General features: G+C 44.3%; 1 protein-coding gene across 1 annotated transcript in view; it reads left to right on the top strand.

Moving 5' to 3' along the window:
* The window catches only part of bmp6 (bone morphogenetic protein 6), a 51,430-nt gene that overhangs the window by 10,355 nt on the left and 19,246 nt on the right, over positions 1–21,829 (top strand). Inside the window, exon 2 of the mRNA XM_071908844.2 lies at positions 19,027–19,219. Coding sequence (XP_071764945.1) covers positions 19,027–19,219 — 193 coding nt within the window. The remainder of the gene's footprint in view (positions 1–19,026; positions 19,220–21,829) is intronic.

The raw sequence follows: 21,829 nt of genomic DNA, 5'->3' as shown, positions 1-21,829 counted from the left end.
GAGAGGGGGGGAGTGAGATTAGGAAGAGAGAGCACAGAGAAAGAAGAGATAAGCCACGTTTCCATCCAACTGTCAAGCGAATTTTACAGATTTGAAAAGTCGCAAAAAAATTAAATGCAGATTAGGTGCGTTTCCAAGTGAGATTGAACCATTTGTTGGGACGATTATGCCCAGCCTGCATCATCATTTAGTCGACTAATACGTTCGCTACTTATCAAATAATTTCTTTCTTGACAAAAAGATTTTCCAATTCACCTGAGCGTAAAAACTTTTTTGTGTTATTGGTGGAAATGTTAGCACATTTTGCCATTTCTAGTTCGATCCATCATTATTCGCAAAAAATACTTGGACGGAAACCCAGGTTGGGAGAAAGAGAGAGCTGAAGGGATATTACAAGCCTATTACAAGAGACACCATCATAGAGAGAGAGTGAGAGAGGGAGAGAGAGAGAGAGAAGTAAAGAAGGGTAGGGGAGAGGGTAACATAGGGATAACATCCACAGAGAAAAAGTAAGCACAATTATAGAGGAGAGAGAGAGAGAAAGGAGATATATATTTTATACATATACAGGAGAGAAGACTTTTGAGACAGTTGAGATACATTATCAGGTGAGATGGAGAGAATAACACTGACAGAGGAGAGAGAGAGAGAGAGAGAGAGATAGATAATGTGGGTAATGTGGATGTTTGGTAGCAGCCTAGTTTCCCAAAAGCCATTAGAACTAAATTGATCTTTATGCCTTTGGCGAACAAGGGAACAAAGAGGATCTTATCAGTTCAGATGTGTTTGGGAAACTGTGCCCAGCGCTGTGGATACTCTCCGTACCTCAGACCTCGGACTGCTCTGACTGTTTACTTGGTAAAAACTGCAGTATGTGATCATTCTGCAAGAGAAGGCGTCACGTTTTTCTATTTTTTTATACTTGTGGCGAGGCTCATCGCTCTCTCTCTTTCTTGCACACACAAAATGGTCAGTATGTTCAACAAATATATACTCTCGCTCTCTCTCTCTCTCTCTCTCTCTCACATACACACACACACACACACACACACACACACGCATACACACACACACACACACACATGCTCACTCTCCATAATCACTCTCCATAATCATAGCCATAACTATTATGCTGCGTTCATGTGCTGGTGGGAAGGTCTGACATTCGGGAAGTCAGCTGCTAAACAGTGTTGCGTTCACATGCTGTTTTCTCAGAAAATCAAACCCAGAAGACAAACAATGAACAAACCAACTGTTATGGCTGCAGCTTTGCAAGTTGGAGCATTGTTCAGCGTTAGCAGCGGTTTACACTTTAAGTGTTAGAGTGGGAATGAATTGGGAAACTGCCAGTCAGAAGTAACGTGTCAGGCTTGGTCCACTGTTTGACTTTGAAATATCAGATTATTTAATCAAAACAATGAGCTGTAAAGCCCCAAATTGAATTAAATCTATATATTACAGCCAATATTAAACAAAATTATGACCATGCACACTAATTTGCGCCTTAGTGTGTGTCTGTTCCGGCCGCTGCTGCAGCATTTCTCTGCTCCGTTTAGATGCTATTTTACACTTGGCACACCCCTTTGACCTCATGCTCACAGCATTGCATTGCACATTACGGGTGTCAAGGGAACAATTCCCTCTAGGGCCGCCCTCAATGAAAACATACATACTTGCAATTTTGAAGGGCAGTTCTGATGCACATTTCCATCTTTCAGTGAAAACTTGAGGAAAGCATCAGGTCTCCACATTCTAATCCCACCAATATTGCGTTGACATTGTGGACAGATGTATTGTTAGAAACATCGATTATTTTCTCTAGATTTTCCTCCAGCTCCACCTGCTTTTTTAATATCCAGGTATCCGGTTACCGTCGCTGTTTTTGGAGCTGTGCGTGTGTGTAAAACAAGCAGTCGGACTTACATGTAAGTCAGCCCAGGGGGAAGATTGAGGCCGGGCTAGACTGATTTATCAGTGGATCATATGCTCTGCTTCTAAGCCGCTGAAATGCATTGTGGTCAACGCAGACTTTCCAAAGGGAATAGCACTGAGGCTCAACTCTCCTCATGACAGAGAGAAAGAGAGAGTGGAGGGTAAAGAAAGGCAGAGGGGGGAAGATAGGGATGTGTAATGGCAGAGAGGGGGAAAAGGAGACTGAAAGAGAGCGAGAGAGGGCCATATAGAGAGGCGGGAAAGTAAAGAGAGGGAGGCGTGCACAGTGAGAGGGAGAGAGAGAGAGAGAGAGAGAGAGAGTCCCAAACACAGCGTCACACAACGAGCTCTAGTGCTGCTGGCCTTCTACCTTGCGGCTGTGGAATGCAAAGCCACCAATATTTTGACTTCTCCTTTGGAAACAGCTGCGTTTCCCTTTTTCAAAGATATTTTTTCCTTATTTATCGGATCCCTCAGGAGAGATCCATCTCCCGGCCCTGACACCGGCTTCCTCCTCTAAATCTGGGACCAGACCAGCCGAGCACACACACACACACACACACACACACACACACACACACACACGTGCACACATGCACACACACGCACACACACACCTGCTGCCTGAAAGCAGACGTACACAGCAGATCACTATAGCAGGCTTCCTTGCTACCTCTGCTGCTGCCCCTTAATAGAGGCACACACACACACACACACGCACACACACACACACACAGGTGCAAATACACACATAGGTAAACATAAACGTACAAATATACACAGGTGAAGGCACACACGCATACAGGCAGGGACACAAGCAGTTACACGTTGCACTGTGCACATAATGAAGACTGTATATGGAATACCTATAAAGAGTGACACACACACTCACACACACTCGCACACACACACTGACCTGAGGGAGTAATCTTCAAATAGATTTCCTTAAAGCCTGGCAGGCCAATAAAAGAGGATCCTTGACGATAATCGTCCTCCATTTGGCACAGCATTAAAAAAGAAAAGGAGGCCTGGCGAAAGCTGAAAACCCGCAGAAATGTTTTGTTTCGTTCAAAATGGACTCCCATCAGCAACCGCGGGAGTACATCTCTGTTTACGGAATATTTACTTAGCGCTAAATGGCGGCCGATCTCTACAGCAGCCGAGGGAGCCGTTTCTGAGAAGGGTCTGCGGTCGTGACCCAGGAGGAAAGCAGTAGCCTTCATCGGCCGTATAAATCGCAGAGGAAATGGAGCCGAACATCAAGGACAGACAATCTCGCAGGAAGAAGAAACAAGATCAGAGGGCTTTTTTGGGTTTGCTTATTTTTTTTTTTTCAAACCTTCAGATCCCCTATATGCCATGGTCATTGATTTTCCTAATAAATACTGACAGTAATGGTATCTTAGAAAACTATCCTGGGACTCGGTTTTCACTTTGTGTCCAAGCTGCGTAGCCAAAAATCACTGTATGGTCAAAAATCGATGATGGATTTATAGATTTGCAGCTTGGCTGGAAAGTTACAGCCTCTATTTGAAATCCTGATATCAGAGAGTTGTAGGTCCTGCACCCCCACCCCCTCCTCTCCACCCCCCGCCCCCCCCCTCCTCTTTTTGTCGGCCACCCAAATGGTTCTCCCCCTGTATTCGATGGCAACAAACGGACAGCAAATCCCGAAAACTCGGCCCGCAGTAAACAACGCATCCTTTAGCGTGCAACGCATCGCAAGATTAATGATTCTGGTTTTGGAATTGTTGTTGTTAGTTATATACATTATACAGCCAAGTGTTTGGTGTCGCTGGTTTTTGTTTATGACTGCAGTGTTTGGTTGGGTTTATTTTCTTGTTCGTGTCTATCTGAAACAGCCAGTAGTGTTTCTGCCAAAATGGCCCCCAAAGAGTTCAAGATGTGTGAGAGAGAGAGAGAGAGAGAGGACAAGATGGAGACACCAGAAATCTTATGCATCCTATTTGGTGGATGCTTTTATCCAAAGATCCAGGAATCCATTTATTTTTACCATTTGGAAATGAAGTGTGAGTGCCATGTTAAACTACATAGGGGTTCATATAATAAGTTGAAGCAGAGTATAGGCCACCATTAGTCTGACCAAAGGCTGTTGTGACAGCTGCTCCGCTGTAGAATTACATTTTTATTAACATCCCCAGAAAGTGGGAAAAAAGAACTTGGGTGTTGTTTATTTTCCAGCTCGTTTCTTTCCTGATTTCATGGAATTTCCTTATAAATCTGAAAAAGATGTTGCACCGTCTTTTGTTGACAGGTCGTTGGCTCGATTTGGTGTCCAATGAAACGAGCGCTTGTTTTTATGAGGGCTTTTGGGGAAATCGCAACCGGCCGTTAATGTCAATGAGTGTTTCTCTGCGGCCACTTAGAGCTTCAAGTGTTCAGGCAGACATGAATATAAGGACTGATTGTAGACGTGAGCATAAAGATGGAACGCATACATGCACGCAGATGCAAATGGTTAATATGCGCCTGCACACTGGCCCCTCCCTCACAGACACTTACTGTCTTGCTGTACTTGTGAGGAGCTTCGATTGGCTATTCATTACCTATCCCTTAACCCTTATCCTTGCCTAAAACTAGTTCTAATTCTAATCTTAAAACCCTAAATCCAAGTCTTAACCTTAACCCTCCCCTCTACATGCCTAATCCTAACTTTAACTTTAAACTAACCTAATCCTAATTCCAGTCTTAACCCTAAACCCAAATCCTAACCCCTGTGATATTCGGTCAAAATGATCTCAGTTCGCAAAATTGTCCTCACTCCGAAGGTCTAAAACCTCAAACTGGCTCTCACAAGGATAGAAAAGAACAAGAATACCCACACACCCCCACACACAACACAACACACACACACACACAAATATTCCCCCCCGTGGTTCAGACACCAGTGGGTCCTGAGTGAGAGCCGTTGAAGAGATGGAATGAAATCTCCCACTGACACACAGGTATGACACCGCACCATCCAGCTCCCTACAGGCTGACTGGTGGAGACTGAACAGCCATTCAGCTGTCAGTCCATCGATGGAGAGTACTGATAGTCTCTGTGTGTGTGTGTGTGTGTCTGTGTGTCTGTGTGTGTGCGTGCGTGCGTTATGGTTCCAAGACCTCAGTCCAACAGCCATACCTCGGATATCTATCTGTTAGCAAAAGCCCCAACGGAGGAGCAATTACAGCAAATTATCCGCCTACCCTCTGGGTTAGACACACACACACACACACACACACACACACACACACACACACACAAACCCACACGCACATTTTGCGCTAGCTGGAAATCCTACAAAGACAAAAGATAGAAGTGTGTCCAGATTCCATTTTATCCTTTTGTATGGAATGCAACATAGTGGTGATAGACCTGAGGGTGGTGGGAAGAAATCTGGTAGTGTGTGTGCGTGTGTTTTTGCGTGTGTGTGTACTGGGACAGTACGTGTCAAGGTTTTGGATGGGTCTTCTGAAACCCTAATGGTTTTTAAAGGATTATATGGAGGATGATGGCTGTAGAAAAATGTGATTATATGGTTCAAATGGGGCCTGTGTTCTCGGGGATTCCTGTCTGGTGAGGTCATGATGTAACCTGTAGGAGGGAATGGAAGAAGAGCAGATATCCAGTGTGTGTGTGTGTGTGTGTGCTGGAGAAGGCTGTGTGTCCTCAGCAAATACACCGCAACCCTCAAATCATTTTCATTCATTGCTGTGGAGTTTCTGCACTAGATCAGCTGTCAATCAAACAGCGTGTCCAGTACTGTGACTGTGTCTTTTTCCTTGGATTTTCTGTTGATGCAGTTTCTGTAGGTGGCGCTCTTTTCTTTGTCTGTTCAGCCATGGTGGCTATCGCTGCTCATGCTAACCACCCAGTTCTTCTTCTACTGATTCCAAACAAGCTGCTGTTGGTGCTGCAGGAAACATAAAACACTTCCTGTGTGGCAGAGGGTTTTTCCCAGGAAAGACCTAGTACACACTGGATATTTAAAATAGCAAATGCCAAAGCTTCCATGACCTGGATATAGGCTGAATCACTATTCTGCTATATGAACCGGTGATAGAGAGTGGAAAAACAGACATTTAATGATACTATTATGACTTTAACTTGAAATATTACTAACTTTCGGTGCCCGGCCCGCTGAGCGCTAAACACACTCTCCGCTCTCGGCGCTGTCGGGAGCGCACAACAGTAATCAGAAGTGGTGTAATCAGTGTGAAGATCCCTGCTGGACACACAGGCTCGGAGCCTCTGGGCCGCTGTCCTGTGTTTGCTAATGGGGCTTGACAGTCTGCAAATGGGCTGGTCTCACTGCCTCATATCCTCGCTATGGGCTGCTGCTGCTGCCTGGCCTTCTGTTCCCACATCCCTGACCTCCGGGACTGTGTGTGAATACTGCGTACCAGAGGGTGTGTGTGTGTGTGGGAATGTGTGTGTGTGTGTGACCCATCCCTTATGCATGTGTCAATATCCTTATCCTTCCCTCTTTATGTGCTGTTTTATTCTTCTCATGTTGACATTTACGTGTGTGTGTCTGTCCATATTTGCCATCCCATATGCATGTGTGTGTACGCCCTCCTCCAAATTGCCTAATGGTGTGTGTGTGTGTGTGTGTGTGTGTGTGCCTACATGCATCGGACATAAACTCTCACTCTTGCCAGTGGCCCTTGGCTGGTCCTGTGGCGCCCAGTATGTCGGCTTTGATGCTGGGTCAGGGGAGAAGATCAGAGCACAGGATGAGTCTCCGAAGACACACACACACACACACATACCTAGACACACTGGCTCAGAGCTAATGATGACTCCCAGTGGACCCCCAGGGACGTGCCGTCCCTACCACGACCCCACGAGCTGCCCTGCCAGCTGCCCGACTACAAAGAACCCAGAAGGCTCAGCAGAAGGCGGAAACTGGTCCTGGGGGCAGCCAAGCATAGCGGTAGCACCTCAGGCTGCTCACACCACAGCGCTGTGTGTGTGTGTATGAGTGTGTGTGTGTGTATGAGTGTGTGTGTGTGTGTGTGTACTGTATGTCAGAGGCAAGCTTGCGGGAATCAATAGAGGTCTCCGCGTTTTAGCCCAATCTTTCCATGAGGTCTCAACGCCAGAGTTTGAAGTATAAACGCTGGCTCGAGTCTTCGCAGAAAGACTAGTGTTTACGCCATAAAGATCTCCACTTAATGAGATGTTTTTCTTTTTGATTGAAACAGCGGCAGTCGGGCGAAGAGCTCCGATCGAGCGAGCGGCGCAAGCTTCCCGAGAAAGCCGTTTTGACGAGCCAGACCTTTAATTAGATGGGACTGCGGAGCAATTAACGATAAATGGAGGACATCGAGATATCTGACCTATCCTCAGAAACCATCGAGTCGGAGAGAAAAACCAGACAGATTATGGGCTATAATTACATAAACACAGATGGATTCTTCTCATGCCTTGGACTCCAGAACATTTTTTTTATTGGTCTAACCGTCCGCAAGGTCTTTAACAATGTTGACAGTTTCTTGGTGTGCGAAAATGTAATTGAAGGGTGTGTTTTCATTCTCACTCGATCTCTCTAATTCACTCTCTATCGCTCTTGTGCATGCTCGTCCGCTGTGATGCATTGTGGGTCAGGCAACTCGATGTGGAGGGGAATAGTGAATTACTGATTTAATTACAAAGCAGTTTTTTATGAGTATCTTCAGTATCCAGAGTTGGCACGCTCCACATATCCGTAAAGCTTGATAATTGGGAAGATGCTGGAAGCCTTGCTGTATTGTTGAGAGAAGTGCAGCTACACTAGTTTCCAACTTAGTTCAACGAGGTCAGTGTTGCCTTTCATCTGCAGGATTGCAATCATCCTAATTCCTTTCAGCGGACCCCGAGAGGAAAAACTCAAACTAAACATCGCCTCCTACAGCTACACCTACAGTGTGCCAGTGCGTAAAGATAGAAGCCTCTTTTATATCCTGCTTTAATCATACCTGTCCCACAAACCAAAGCATCCAAACGTCAACATCCACTGTTTCCTGTTCAGATGAAGAGGAAGAGGGCGAGTAAACCCCGGGCTGTGTGGTGCATTATGGGATAGGGCCGGGAGGAACAAACAAAGTCTCGTCCGGCGTTAGCCCGACGATGAGAGAGGAGAGCTTGGCTTGCAGGTTTGAATCTTGGCTGGGGAAATTTGGGGGAAGGGAGAGTGAGCGAGACACTTTTCCCTGAACAATTAGTGTCAAGTTGCCCATGAGCAAGGCACCTAACCCTCAAACACTCCAGTGGAGCTGCTTAGTGACCAGCCTTAGAAGACTGTAATGGTTTGAATGTCTGTAACAGGGTATTTGCTGAAAAATGTCATATTTTCTGCAAATCTTCTCTGGCAGTCCAGTAGGCGGCTGCATCCACACACCTGGTCCATAAAACATCTGTACACCTTCCAAATGGCATCAGAGCCGCTTTATCCTCCATCAGCGGACAGCGCCAACAATAAAGCTCTCCCACTGCAAGGAATTACCAACATAAATAAGTACTAATCCCCCCCCCATTTTGTGGGACATCTGTAGTTGGATTAATGCAAAAATTGGTTATTTTACAGAAATATGTGACACGAGTACAATCTTTTCTGTTTTTAGATTCAATGTGTTTTTGGTTTATTTTCTATAACAGCAAGAAGAGGTCAGGGCCGGTGTGCACAAGATATTTCTGGGTAGTTGTGCTAATCTGAGATCGATTGTCCCTCCACAGTAAAGTCCATGTACTCCTTTCCAGTCCCTGATCTGTTTAACATGATGTGGCACAATATATTGCAGAACTGGTTCAGTGTACTGCTGTCTGAAGTGGGATGATAGGCAGAGCGTTTTGAATGTCTGTAACTGGAGGACAATGAAAAAAAATGTTTTTAAGCTGGCAGTATGAGCTGAGCCATAGACTGGTAATTTTACTGCTGGCCTCTCTCTGTCTTTAACAGTCTGTCATCAGACTGGTACTTAGTAAAATATTACTGACAGATCTAATAAGAGTTCCCTTAAGACCCTATTATCTGGGTCACAGGTGTTCTGTACTCTGCAGTCCACTGCAGCACTTTAGGCTGCAGCACTTTAGGATGGATACTACAGTAAAATCTATACAGTCAAATTGGAAAAGTATTTCAGCATGAAGATACACCTATAAAAGACACTGATTTTTGACAGTGAGTTTGGACTACAAATGGGTGACAGAGCCTAATTCTGGTGGGCTCCTGCATGACAACAGTAGCATTAGAATGAGAAACTAATTTACTCATCTGGATCTCAGGCTGAAAAAAGTTCAGTACCCCTTACAAAACCAATCCCAGCACACAGACACTTTGGAGAAAAGCATCCGTAACGTCCCGTCAGATGCTGCCGACAGTGTTGATGAAGGGAGAGAGAGCGTTGCAGTGAAGAGAGACGGTTGTCGGGTTTGTTTTCCTTTGCGGTTGTGGGACGGGTGAGAGGAAGAGAAACCGAGGCAGCGGGGATGTGATGCAGGCGGCCGGCCGCCAGCCGTCCCTCGGAGGGATTGGTTGGACGGCATCAGGAGTGTGAGAGAAAGCGCTGACCACTGACCACAGACAAGTCCGCCTGTCAACCGCTGCCATGCCTCTCCGGCACAGCCTGCTTTCCTGCCTCGCATCCAAGAGCATTACTCTTCCCTCGCTCAGCGGCCGCCTCTCTGCTGAGCTTTGTTTGTTTTAATGTTTTTTTCTTGCAGTCTGTCTTCCTTCTTTCCTTTCTTCCTCTTCTCCCTTTTGTCCCACTCTCTCAATACTATCCTTTTATTCATCATCATAGTTCTTTTCTTCAGCAGTGTCGAGCTTGTCGAGTTTTCTTGCCAGTGCGCTTTGATTGAATGATTAAGGAAAGCAATTTTTTGGATAATTCAGCTTCAGTCTGGTTCAGAGGGTATGATAACTTTTTGAATTGGTAACTGAAATTGAAATAATACTTTGTCACACTGCTTGTTACCAGGAAAAGTGGCAATATTACTGTAACCGTTTACTGAATGACTCCAACAACCGCCGTTCTTCGTTTTTCATTTCCGTGGATGTGGATCATTGTCGGGTTCATCTTCCTCTCTTCTTCTGTCCCGTCCGCCTGTTTGTCCGCTCATCCGCCGGCCTCTCCCTGAACAGACAGCCTTCTGGCTCACAGCTTCACTCACTTGTCTTTCTTTCAGCACCTTATCTCTTTTCCTTCCTTTGCTTCTTAAAGGGGCATGCATCACAACTGGAAAAAAACTCTACCTGTCATCCCCATGTTGCAATCAGTGTTTGCAAACATGAGTGGCTCTTCCAGCTCTTCCAAAGCTAATTTCTGGAGTATTGAGATGTTTTGGAGTCTGGAGTCTGGAGGTTGGTTCATTGACAGTTTATGAGGGCTGACCTGTCTGTGGATTCATAGGTCATTCATTTGAATTGTACACTCTATATCATAATGTTATGTGTTGTGAATCAGAAAATATGGCCTTATCATGCCTTTTATTATGAGAAAATACCCTCATCCTATATACTTAGCTACTGTATGTACTATCAGGATACTTTTCATTGGTGTTCCTCTCACACAACTCTTTACTCTAACCAGCTTAATCATATAGAGATAGACTTTTATTTTAATGACTGTTGTTTGACCTCCCTTACTTTTATCTGGCTTAGGGATGGAGGAAACCTCAACTTCACAAATTAAATAAAACTAAAGAGGGGAAAACTAAAGAGTTTCATTGCAAAATTGCATGATTGTAAAACATAGATATTATTAGACTTTCTCCTATACCAAATACCAACATTTTTAAAATTTGTAATGATTGGAATTTTAAAATATTGAGTAATAAATTTCAGGTCATATTTTAAAGAAAAAAACAAAACAAAACAAAGTTATAAAGCATTTTGGGTAACACTTTACAATAAGGGTACACTAAGTTAGGGGTTAGTTAATGCTTAATAAGGGTTAGTTAATGCTTAATAAGCATTAACTAACCCTTAATTAACAGTTAACTAATGTGTAATTTACTAATGGTGTTCATGTTAACTAAGATATTAATTTGTACATTATTTAATAGTTTATAAAGATGACTATTAAATAATGTATAAATTAATACCTTAGTTAACATGAACACCATTAGTAAATGATTACCAGACACATTAGTTAACTGTTAATTAAGGGTTAGTTAATGCTTATTAAGCATTAACTAACCCATAATTAATGTACCCTTATTGTAAAGTGTTACCGCATTTTGAAACCGTTTAATCGTACTTTTTTTTAATGATAGGGCTGAAAGTTATCTGTGTGAGTGTGTACTGTGTACTGCGCTCTTTTCTGAAATAATAATGTTTGGGTATTACTAATATATACTATGGTTCATTGGGTATATGTGCTAATAATTAGGCAGTGGGCATTGGCTGTAAATATAGGGACCATATGAATAAATTTGGTACTAAAAGCTTCCCAGGGCCTACCAACTCTACAGTGTGTGTGTGTGTTTGTGTGTGTGCGTGTGTGTGTGCGTGTGCATGTGCGTGTGTGTGTGTGTGTGTGTGGGTTGCCATAATAACCTCGGCACTGGGGACAGGACAGCAGAGCCAGATGTTGCGCAGGTGGAAACGAGAGAACAGCTCCAATCAAAGCGTCCAAGAGGATCTGCGACTCGTCCGTCTCACCCTCTCCGTCTCTCCGTCACTGACGCTGTCTTCCTCTCTCTTCTCTCACTGAAGTTCTCCTCATCTCATTCGCCTCTCCCTCCCTCTCTCTCTCTCTCCCTCTCTCTTTCTGTCTCTCTGACCGCCTCTCTACCTCCCTCCCAGTGGCTTTCTCCATCTCGTCCCTCCCGCTCCCCGTCTCCCTCTGTCTCTGTCTTTTTTCCTCTCTGTTGTTTTCTTCACTTCTTCTGCCTTCTGTCTTTTTGTCTCTTTCTTCTCTCTGTTACTCTCTCCTTCACTAGCTATGTTTTATGATAATGATGCAAAAAATAAAATGTGAATTCGGTGCGTTTAAATCAGCTGGGTTAAAGCAAATAGGCTTCTTGAACGTCAAAAAAACTATATAGAAATGTTTATAGAAAACATTCAAAGCCACTTTTGAAATGTTGTGCAGTGAAACTGAACCATTCATAGAGCTGATCATGCCAAGCCTACATCATTATTTATTCAACAAATGCATTTCATCACTGTGTGTTACATAATTTCTTTGGTCAAAGAAAAAATCTGCTTCAAGCAAGCGTAATTATTATTATTTTCTTTTCATATTGAGGAAATTTTTCATTTTTTCTTTGTTCAGCTTTTCTAATTTGATATATCAGAATTTGTCTCTTCCTCACATCTGCCTGTCTCTCTCTCTTTTCCTCTATCATCCTCTCACTGTAGTTCTCTTCACCTCTTCCCTCTGTCTCTGTTTCTTTTTCTTCTTCTTCTTCTTCTTCAGCTCGTTCGTTCACTGCCCTTCTCTCCCTCTCCCCTCCTTCTGTCTATCTGCTGTCCCTTCTGTCTTTTGGACACTTTCTCTCTCTCTTGCTAACATTCCCCTACTCTCTCTTTCTCCGCCTGCCTCTCCCTCTCTCCTTCCTCATCTTTTTCTCTCTCTCACGAAAACGTCACTCACACCTTCTCTGTCTCCTGGCGCCTTCATCGCTACTACTAGTCATCTTTCATCCCTCTCTCTCCTCCCTTCTTCCCACCCTCTCTCTCCTCCCTCACACCCTCTTTCTTTCTCACTCTCTCTACTTTTCTTCCTCTTTCTCCCTTCCTCTCTCCCTCCCTGTGTGTCTCTGTCTCTCAGGAGATTAAATCACCCACAGTGTTTGGATGAATCACCAGAGAAAATTCCTTTCTATTCTCAGGTCTGCTATGACTGTCTCTACGCTCTGTGTGTGTGTGTGTGTGTGTGTGTGTGTTTGTTTAAGTGAGAGAGTGAAAATGAGAGAGAAAATGTGTGTCATTGAACCTTAACTTGGTCATTGTGTATATTTGTGTGTATATACTCATGAATTACTCTCTGTGTGTATGTGTGTGTGTGTGTGTGTGTGTATGTGTGTGTGCTGTAAATGTAGGGAAGTTTGGGGGGCCAGAGATGGGAGCTTGAGAACAAATAGAGCCACTTATAGCCAATTATAAACACACGCATATTCTCACACACACACACACACACACACACACTTTCCCTGCACTTTCCACTGCCCGCTGTTTGCACCATATCACTAATATAATCACTGTGTCACATCTTTCCCATCTTTAGAATCACTCTGAACGCTCCTCTCTGAATCATCCAGATCTAAATCCCTTTCCCCCTCTGTGCTTATTCCCCTCTCAAAGCTGCAGTCACGGCAGATTAGTGTGGAGGTTACGCTCCCCGAACACATCGTGTGAACGCTTCCCTTTGATTTCAGATGCGAACCCTCAGTGGGCTCCAATCGAATTTCAAGCCGAGAAGGTGGAAAGGCGGCTGGAATGCTACTTAGCGGCTACAGCGCTGCGGCTCCCATGCCGCTCTTCTTTAAATCGCGGCGATAACGTGTGCGATAATGTGAGACGTTTCATCGGTCGCCGTACGTTTGTCTCCGTATTTCATCGGTTTAATTGTTTGTCTTCACGTGGCCGCCGGTGCTGAGCGGCTCCCCTCTCTGAGATAAAAAAAAGATGAATTTGAGGCCGGTGAGTTGTTGAGTGAGCTCAGGAGCTGCTTTGAGAGTTCACTCGGATGTGAAGAAAACAAATGTCAAACGTTTATGTGTGTCCTGTGTCCTGTGTCATTAAAGCCTAATGAAATCAGTGCAGACATATTTTACCTCGGTGGAAATGCAGTTTTCTCCTTGGCCAGCATCTCTCTCCCCTCTCTTGCACCAACATTTTCACAAATAAGTTCTTGCACAATAAGAAATCTGATAAAAGATTCACCTCTGTTTGCCTAGCATGTGGTGCAGAGCGCTAACACTTTTGGGATGATGCTAAACTTTCTGCTCCCTTCCACCAAACATATTCAACTTAGTGTAAACATACACTAAATGTACAAAATATTAAGGACATCTTCCTCATATTGAGTTACACAATCCACATCTCAATTGTCTCAAAGCTTAAAAATCTTTCTCTCTTCATCTGCATCTCCTCCTTTGTAACTGGTAGAGATTTAATAAGGGAAATCAATAAGGAATAATGGCTTTAACCTGGATTCGCCTCATCAGTGTACTTCATGAAAAGCAAGTGTTCCTAATATTTTGTATATTCAGTGGCAGTAAACGGAATAAAAAATGGATGCAGACAAGTGAAACTGCTACTGACCTCCTCATCACACAACAGTAAGTTGATCAAAGGCTTGCCAAAACCTCAGCAGATTCCTTAATAGGGGAATATAAAGTTTCAAGCTGCTAGTCTTGAAGCCCGGGGGTGTTGGAGGGAGTGTTGGAAAGTCGTTTAGAGTGCCGTGACCTCTGGCTAAAGCCTCCGCTGACACACACAGAGCCGAGCTGATCTATCTTCCCTTCAACACAAACCCGGGCCCGATATCACAGACACTCACTGCAACATCTGCTGGAATATGTGTGTGTGTGTGTGTGTGTGTGTGGGCAGCATGCGGAGTACGATGATGAAATAGTCACTGTCACAAGCGATAGCAGTCACACTGACGCTGATGCGAATAACATCTCATTCTGTATAGGTGGTTTCCCCGCGCCTCGGTGGAAAGTGTTGGAAGCACGCAGCACAGACAGGCAGAACCGGCTCCGTCGTAAACTGAGATGCTTTCAATTACTATAATCATTCGTTTTGACCGAGCCGCAGCAATATATGCTTCAACACTGGCCCCTTCCACGGAAAAACGTCAAGAGGGGACGCGATGTAGCCGGAAAGACGCGCCTGCCTTCCCTCCCTCCCCGCTCTGCTCGGTTTGTTATTCGAGTCCGCCGTTTATGTAACTTGGAAACGTCTGGGGAAGAGGTGAGCTTTGACCTTCCTGGGTGTGGGTGCGAGGCGGGGCTGCCACTTCTGGGATAGTCTGATTGGTTCCAATGCTCTAGTTCAATTTTCTCTTCAGCTGTGACTTGGGGAACAAAATGTGTCATGGGTCTTTTTTGGGTGGGTCCCCACATCATAAAATTACCAGAGTTTTAACAAGCCTGGCTCAGGTACAACGTTTTACTTACTTCACGCTTGGGCTGTAAAAGTATCAAAAGCAATCAATCTCCACAAAAAAATCAATTTTTAGAAGCTGAATCCCTCAAATAGTACGTGGAGATCAAAGGAGGGACAGATGGCCTTTAGTGAACCCTGTTGCTCCACACATGAGCTGGACTGAGCAGCGTCCTCCATCACTCCTCCCCCTCTTTTTCCTCTGCAGGTGGAAGACCTGGACCACAGGACCGTCAGACACATAATTTGTGTGTGGTGTGTGTTTGTGTGTGTGGTGTGTGTTTGTGTGTGTGCTGCATGTGTGTTAGTGTGTAACGAGGCTACAGTATCTCCTGGGACACCAGGCTGTACTGTCATATGTATACGCATATGTGCTTATGTGTGTGTGTGTGTGTGTATGTGGCAGATTGGAGTTTCAGTTATACAAACATTTCTCGGCAGCAGAGCTTCTCAGCAGGCAGGAATAATCTCATTGGTTGAGTTAAACCTCAGTGGGTGGAGCCAAAGAAGTTTCCTGGCTAAGTAACATTAGACTGAAGTCAAGTGAAAAAGGCAAGAGGCGCTGTTGCCAACTTGACGACTTTATCGCTAGATTTAGCGACTTTTCAGATCCTCCTGGCAACTTTATTTCTAGACAAATGTAGCGACTTTTTCTGACCAAGTCCCAAAGCATTTGATGATAAATCTGCATAGCTGATGCTGCCGACTTCTAGTGACTTTTTGAGCAGCCAATAGCTACTTTCCTTGGAAAAGAGTTGCACTATAAGAGGTAAGAGAGGAGGGAGCTGATATTATGAAGTGTAACTCTTGCAACTATCTGAAAAAATGCAATCTAGGTTATCTAGGTTTGCTAGCTATCCTGGTTGACCTTCCAAGATCAAGCTAGCACTCTTGCTACTAACAAAAAAAAAAAAAATGCAACCATGCCAAGTCATCTAGGTTAGCTAGTTAGCAGCTATAGTTAGAAGTTCAAACTAGCCTAGAACTATCTAGGGAAGCTAGTTAGCTAGCTTGCTGACTTAAGATCATGAACACCACGGTATAAATGAATAAAACAAAGAAGCGATTAACATTTATATTTCATCATTCCAATTTGCCAGTTAGCTAACTCACGCTCCAAAAAACTTTGGTTCTTTGGCTCCACCCATTGAGGTTTAACTCAACCAATCAGATTATTTCTCCCTCCAGACTCTCTGCCACCAATAAATGTTTGTATAAGTAAAACTTCAATCTGTGTTCAGAGCTCATTGTCTCTTTTCTCTGCACATCAGCTTACGTCACTTTGCCTGGTCGTCTTATAAATGACAAGCTGTTCTCAGTTGTCTTATCTGGTTAAATAAAGGAAGTGTGGGAGGATAGTCTTGGCATTACCCCTTTACTTTTTGACTACTTCAGTATTGCAGTCTGCGGTGCAACTGACACTGCTGGGCACACACACACACACACACACACACACACACACAAACACACTCACACTAATTTGGAAGCCATGTGTTAGGGGAATGTAGGAAGGAGGAAGACTCCATGATGTTTCTAGTGGACGGCCTGCTGTTGTTTATCAAGTCAGGAAGACTCTTCATGTCGGCCCCCTACTCTCTGCTGCCAGTGTGTCAAAGTGTGTCACACACACACACACACACACACACACACACACACATCTCTTCTATGCTGGTGAATTTACAGTCTTTCTCATCTATTTCCAAGGATGGAGGGCTGAAGTGGCAGCGGAAGTCAAATGTGGGCCACTAGCTCCAGCTCTGCACCTCTCACACACGCACACACACACACACGGAAATCCCATCAGAGTCAGACACCCCATTCTGGATCCAGGGATCGATTTACACTCGCCGATCGGATTATATCACCTATGTGACACACATCTGATCATTTCATTGCTGTCTTAAAATGAATAAACCACATGGAATATGATTTTTACTTTGTTTTGATAGCAATGAAAAGATCAGATTTGTATCACAGGGGTCAAAGACCAGGGCAAATGAAATACGGTCTCTAATATGTGAAGGACTTGAGGTGTGCTCGATGTATTTAAAGTACAGTAATTTGCCTCAGTCTTACAAAACATTACATTAAGCATACATGACAATTCAACAGTAACATTACAGACTTTTAAGTGCAAGTTGCGAGTGTGTTATGTAAGGACACTTTCACAGGACCAGTGGCTGTTGTGAGGATCTGACCTGTGGCATTTCGGTCTCGGGACGGTTTATAACCACAAGGCCACCCAACCTCAGACAGACTTGTTAAGGTGGACATATTGTGTGATGAGCAAATCAAGCTCTGCTCATGTGTTTATCTTGTATACAACTTGTCCTGTGGCAAGGTCTGTTCAGATCTAGCTATTATGGTCTCACTTTTTTTTTTACTAGAATACTGTGGGCTGCAACAGCTGCTGCAGTAGTAGTGGAGGATAGATGTAGGAAAAAGCATGATGGCGGACTTCTACGCCGGTTCCCACTGCAGGTGAAAAGCTGTAGCGTAAATCCAGCTCGTGGTTCCTAGCAGGGCATCCGGTCGGACTTGTACTTATGTGGCGGTGCAACCACAGCCTGTGGAACCAAGCTACACTGACTGGAAACTAGAGTGGAGATGATGATAGAGTGTTTGTGTGTGTGTGTGTGTACTTGATGGTGCGTCTACTGTATATGTGCAGTGTGTAGGCTAAGAGAATGTGTTTATGTCTGTTAGTAAGAGTGAGTCCATGCAGGATGGGAAGCATGTGTGAGTGTGTGTTGTGGTGCTCACAAGCAGTTAAGTTTCTAGGTTTTGTGTATTTTACACAGCACATACTGGGGGCTTTACATCTAGTGTGTGTGTGTGTGTGTGTGTGTGTGTGTGTGTGTGCATGGGTAGACCTCCTCATTGCGGTCGACGTTCCCCTCTTTCGTCCTCTCCCTCTCCTCTCTCTGTGTGGCAGTGTGTCCGGGGACAAACTGACTCTGCAGGCCCTTTGCTGTGGGAGAGAAAACCTCCAGCTGCGACAGGAACCGATTCCACGGAGAACACATAATCATTACGGCGCATGTTGCACTTAAAAGCCGAGGAGGGAGCGCATTTGTTGGTTTTTGTCATTTTGCGCCGTCAGAAGTGGTCGCGGGACGTCTCTAAGTTCGCTGCCGCCGAAGAAATCATGGGCTTTCGCTTCGGACGGATGATAACAGAGGGGTTTATTTAGGGAAACCGGGAGCCACGAAACCTATTAGGCCTTAAGTATAAATCACATGTGATCGTTTTAAAGGCTTCTACGGTCAACCTCAGCGCTGCGTCTGTGAATAGGATATCCGCTCGTCACCCACTATATTCATGTAGAAACCTCGTCTGCAAAACTGCAATTTGCTCCTTCTCTCTGAAATTGACAGCTCATATTTCCTCCCATTTGTAGATGATGTGTCATGTCTCTGGGACAAGGCCAAACCACTAAAAGGGCATTGTAAAAGCCAAAAAATGCATTGCTCTCAATGGGAAAATTAGGTGATACTTCATTGATCTGAGTAGGGTAAATCTCTTTTTGCTCGCCTCCTTCCTCGGAGGTCAGAGGTCAGCTGCTGAACAACACAGTGAGGATCAAACCCCGAACCAGTGCTGATATGACACTCCTTCTTTACTTAATGCTCAACATCACACTGCTTTAGAAAACACTGAGTATCAAAGTATGCAGGAGAGCATAAACTGTTACAGAGGACAATATAGAGCAGATTCACTTCCTGGTTTAGTCTGACTTAGGAATTGTGGCGCCTTCAATTAAGATCCATCTTTGGCACACTCTTAGTTATTATGCTAACCTAATTACATGTTAACATCAAGCCATGTCTAAGACGCGACCTGCGATGAACTGGAGGAGAAAATTGTGTCCCTGTGTTTAATTTTCCTCCACTCCACTGTATCACTCATATCTCTCTCTCTCTCTTCCTCTCTGTGTGTATCCCTGTGTGTGTGTGTGTGTGTGTGTGTGTTTCCTGCCGCCCCACAGTGGAGTACGACAGGGAGCTCTCTCCGCAGCGGCGTCACCACAAGGAGTTTAAGTTCAACCTCTCTCAGATCCCCGAGGGCGAGGCCGTCACCGCCGCCGAGTTCCGCCTCTACAAGGAGTGCGTGAGCCGCGCCTTCCGCAACGACACCTTCCTCCTCAAAGTCTACCAGGTGGTCAAGGAGCACCCCGACAGGTAACGCACACACACGCACACACACAGGTTAAAAATCCCTAGAATGTAACTGTGTGACTATGAAACGAGGTGAAAAGTCTGACTTTCCTTTGATACATAAAGTTATGAAATAAAAAAATAAACACAGCCCAGACCCCTCCCTCTTCCCCTCTACCTGTGTGTCTCTTTGTATGTCTTTCTCTTTCTATGTCTCTCTCTCTCTGTGTTAAACAGACTCTGGGTTCTTGCCATATTTTTTACGTAAAATCAAACAAAACCGCATTTGACCGAAATAGCACAGCATCAATATCCTCCCGGCCCCCAAGAGAGCAGCAGCTAACGCATGCCAAACATTTACATTGCAGCTGCAGGAGGAAGACAAACATCCAATAAGATTGCTGAATGATATTTGTGTTTTGTCAAAGCCTGACTAATGAGAACCTACCAGAGGAGAATCACTGAGCTACACTGTCAGGGTAATATCTTATTTAGGTCAGTACATTTTTATCAATGAATACACGATTATCAAATTAACTGCATTCTAGTCTTAATTCAGTCAACACTGCACAGATATTTATCCTTAGAGCAGTGGTTCAAAATGAAGCTCTAGGACCTCCAGGGCTTCTTGAGGAGTTCCCCTTTAAAATTAAGAATAGATTATTAGAAGAATAAATACATTTGCTCTTTTTTAATTCAGACAGAATTGAGGAAAATGAGTATGTATGTGTACCAATTGTTGTTCTGATCATATAGAGTTCACTCTCTCTACTGTCCTCACCTACTGTATGGAGATTATGGAGATATTATCATATTATGTATATATTTTGTACTGAATTATGATATAGCTTCAGGTGGGGGTCCCCAAAATCAATTTTCTCAGACTGGGGTCCCAGGCTAAAGTTGATCCATTCTGGGGTCCTCGGATTGAAAAAGTTTAAGATCCCCAGCTTTAGATGTTGGCAAAGTATATTTTTCTGTCCGTCAAAGGGTTTCTACGGGTATCAAGAGCTACTTATTTGCTGCATTCCTTTATCCCTACAATGGGTGGTTTGTGCTGCGCAGCCTGGAGGCGAAGCCTTTTATTTTTGGAGATATTTGGAGATTAAAGGGCCCATATATCTCCAATTTCTGTATTATTGTAGGACAGGTTTTTTACCTTGAAGAAAATTACAGCCTGGACAGCAGGCTATCAGATGGAGAGGAATTGCTGTGTTTGTGCTTTGTAAGAGTGAATTCAAGGCATGATGTGCAAAGTGCATTCACTGACTAATTCATTTACATGCTTTGTATGAGTCGTGACTGCTTTGATTATACATACGCATCTTTAATAAGCACATTCAGTTAGTGAAAGCTTCTGAATGTCTGAAGTTTCACAGAATCAACAAGATAAGCAAAAATAAACTCCATGTGTGAGGAGTCATTTGCTCTATACTAAGGACATCATTTGTTTTTATTCTTTTTTTCACTAAAGCTGACTTTACTTCACTTTGTGAAAAACTGTACCTTTTGTAATGGTCGATCAGCAGGGAGCCTATTAACTTTCTCGTGCCCCTCCTTCCCGTAAAAACCTGACTCCTGTTTTGACTCTAAGCCATAATGATAGAGTGGTTAATTAGCCTAACACCCTTTGTACTTTTAATTTGATTGGGGCGGTTTCTCTAACAGCAGGCGAGGAATGTGAGCGATTACAATGCCGAAAATGTGGCGTGTCTGACATCGTATGAGAAAGGGCAGGCTGCTGGCGAACGCTGTTTCTGCACTGACTAAAACACATTCAACACTCAACAGAACACCATCTAGAGCCAATGTAGATAGACAGGTCGCCAGCCATTATGACTAACTGGATTTTTTCATAACACTTTTTTTCTTTATATTTCAATTCCCGCTCAAGGTAATATTTCCCACATTCTTTCTGTCAAAAGTGATCCAAAATTAAATTAATCTCCGTCCTGTATGGAGAATTTTGAAGTCCCTTCCCTCCAAATATCTGAGTTACATATTGCTGTAACACTTTCAGCTATAACACTGTTATTGTTATTACTGTATGTTGCGTCAGTCTTCAGCGTTTCAAGGCTTTTCAACAGTTTAAAAGATGAAAGCACATGAAATAAGCAGACCAGCTGCGAGCGACACCCACATTGCGCCGCATTTTTAACAACAGTCATCGACAAGGCTTATAAAGGAGATTTATTGGAATGAAAAACACAGCTTTGACCCTCGACCTTATTATTCCAGTTCATTTAAGCAGTCAGTCAATAAGAAGGTTTACAGTAGGCCTTTAGTACCTTGTACCCCGCAGGCGGCTCTGCCACGGACCCCCTGCGGTCCTTCGCCGGCCGAACGGCGGCTGGGACGATGAGGCGGAAACATCGGTACACTGGCCCACGCTGTGTCAAACGTGTGAACTTAGCAACGGGGTGGAGTGCGCTTGTGTGTGTGTGTGTGTGTCTGTGTGTGTGAGAGGGGTGAGAACAGGGAATAGAGGCTCATATGGAAGCCGTCAGAAACACTCTCATTAATGACCAATAAAGAGGGGCTGCCGATGCATGACTGCAGGGGCATTCCCAGAACACCTGGGTGATTGCGAGGCTTTGATGTTGGCTCAGGAGGAGGATGGGACGGCCCCGGCGC

The sequence above is a fragment of the Centroberyx gerrardi genome, chromosome 22 (assembly GCF_048128805.1).
Source record: "Centroberyx gerrardi isolate f3 chromosome 22, fCenGer3.hap1.cur.20231027, whole genome shotgun sequence".
In the NCBI taxonomy this organism is placed as follows: domain Eukaryota; kingdom Metazoa; phylum Chordata; class Actinopteri; order Beryciformes; family Berycidae; genus Centroberyx; species Centroberyx gerrardi.
This window is presented reverse-complemented; position numbering and strand designations above follow the sequence as displayed.